The sequence below is a fragment of the Pinus tabuliformis genome, chromosome 8 (genome assembly GCF_031772625.1).
Source record: "Pinus tabuliformis cultivar Carrire ecotype Pingquan chromosome 8, CPIR1, whole genome shotgun sequence".
Lineage (NCBI taxonomy): Eukaryota > Viridiplantae > Streptophyta > Pinopsida > Pinales > Pinaceae > Pinus > Pinus tabuliformis.
In genome coordinates, this window is record NC_142294.1 from 960,102,971 (window position 1) to 960,104,794 (window position 1,824).

At 40.6% G+C, this 1,824-nt stretch overlaps 1 protein-coding gene across 1 annotated transcript; it reads left to right on the top strand.

The window, feature by feature from the left end:
* The first annotated feature begins 1,040 nt into the window (after positions 1-1,040).
* Positions 1,041-1,508, top strand: LOC149238658 (polyadenylate-binding protein 7-like). The gene has a single exon (XM_089369634.1). The coding sequence runs from the start codon at positions 1,041-1,043 to the stop codon at positions 1,506-1,508; it is 468 nt and encodes a 155-aa protein (XP_089225760.1).
* The last annotated feature ends 316 nt before the right edge of the window (positions 1,509-1,824 follow it).

The following is a 1,824-nucleotide window of genomic DNA, read 5'->3' on the forward strand; positions in this document are numbered from 1 at the left end:
CAACACCCGCTTACAATATCTAGTCACCCTTTTTCTCCAAAGTTGATTTGAAATTTTCTTTAAGATGTTGATACATCTGATGAAATGTTTGCCCTTCTGGTCAATAGAGTCAGGTTCAGTTGATGTTGCCTGCTGTAATAAGGGACTATATAGACTTCTTTACCTCTAAGTATCATACAATTAACTATGGAACTATATTTCGTGGTCCTGAAAATCCTTTTCCTCCAAACTGGTAAGCATACTTTCTTTTGAATAATGCTCACAATCCATTGAATGTAAATAGTAAAGTTGGTTCCAATGCAGATAGAAAACAACAACGCAGTAATATATCACTATCAATCTAATTCCCCTCCGAGCCTCCACAATGTCGAATTCACAGGCACAACCAACAATTCTGTATCAAGAGGAAGCTGCAATACAAAACTTTACTTCCAGACCTATCCTTACAAAGAAAAATCATTAATTTCCCTCTCCATATGTCATCTCCTTTCCCATTTGAAAACCTCTACCTATGTTCAACTGGGTGGCATTCGGCTTATTTATTCAGTTCAGCAGCGAGCAATGAATTAGCTTGCTCGAGATCTAAGAGGCCAAACAGCGTAGACACAACGTATATATGCCAAAATAGTATTTAAAAGCAACGCATATATATATCAAAACAACAGCTATATATATGAAAACAGCGCATAGAGGTCAGTGTTATGTATGAAAACGGTGTGGGAGACAGCAGAAGAAGCAGATGGCATCGTGAAGAAGGAGCCAGAAATTTGTTGAGCTCGTCGTCGTTTCTGCTAGCTGAATGTGTCGGGGTAAAATCCTTCCAACCGGAACGTGCACCAGAACCACTGTTAAAAACAGCAAATCCTCTGGATCCTCGACCTCCGAAGGTTTCGTACCCAGAACCTCCACTGCCAGATTTCTCTTTATATGCCCCGACTTGTGAGCACCACACCCGCCTAAAGATACGCTTAATCAAGGATGCATGCAATATGGATGTTCACACTACCGCCGGAGATGCCAAATAAGGGCTCCGTGTTGTAATGAAGGATGAAAGTGGCAAGCCAAGAGGATTTGGATTTGTCAACTTTGAAGATCCAGATGATGCTAAAAAAGCAGTCGAGAGTATGAATGGTTTGCAGATAGGTAATAAGGTAATATATGTTGGAAGGGCTCAAAAGAAGGCAGAGCGTGAGCAAATGTTGCGGCGGAAATACGAGGAAAGACGTCAAGAGAGGATATTAAAATCTCAGGGATCAAATCTTTATGTTAAAAACATTGATGATGCAATTGATGATGATGAACTGCGAAGTGTATTTAGCCATTGTGGTACAATCACGTCAGCAAAAATAATGCGGGATGAGAAGGGGCTTAGTAGAGGCTTTGGATTTGTTTGCTTTACAAGTCCAGAAGAAGCAAACAAAGCTCTGGCAGACTTATCGGGGTATATGTTGCATGGCAAACCTCTTTATGTAGCTATTGCTCAGCACAGGGAGGTTCGACGTATGTAGTTGCAAGCCCGTTTTGACTATAGGAATTGTCATAATGAGGCCAAAAATTCAATGGATGTCCATCCACTTGACAGACATGATGTACCATGCCATGAAGTTCGAAAGGTTATCTGTTCACTTTGTAGAACTGGACAAGATGTTCAGCAAACCTGCGTTACTTGTGGTGTTTGTATGGGAAAGTACTTTTGTGAAAAATGCAATTTCTTTGATGACGAGGACTCAAAACAGTAACAACACTGTGACAGATGACGAGGACTCAAAACAACAACAACATTGTGACAGATGACGAGGACTCAAAACAACAATACCATGACAA

Excerpts from the sequence above, each read along its gene's own strand:
- LOC149238658 (XM_089369634.1), top strand. The coding sequence starts at position 1,041 with ATGAAGGATGAAAGTGGCAAGCCAAGAGGATTTGGATTTGTCAACTTT.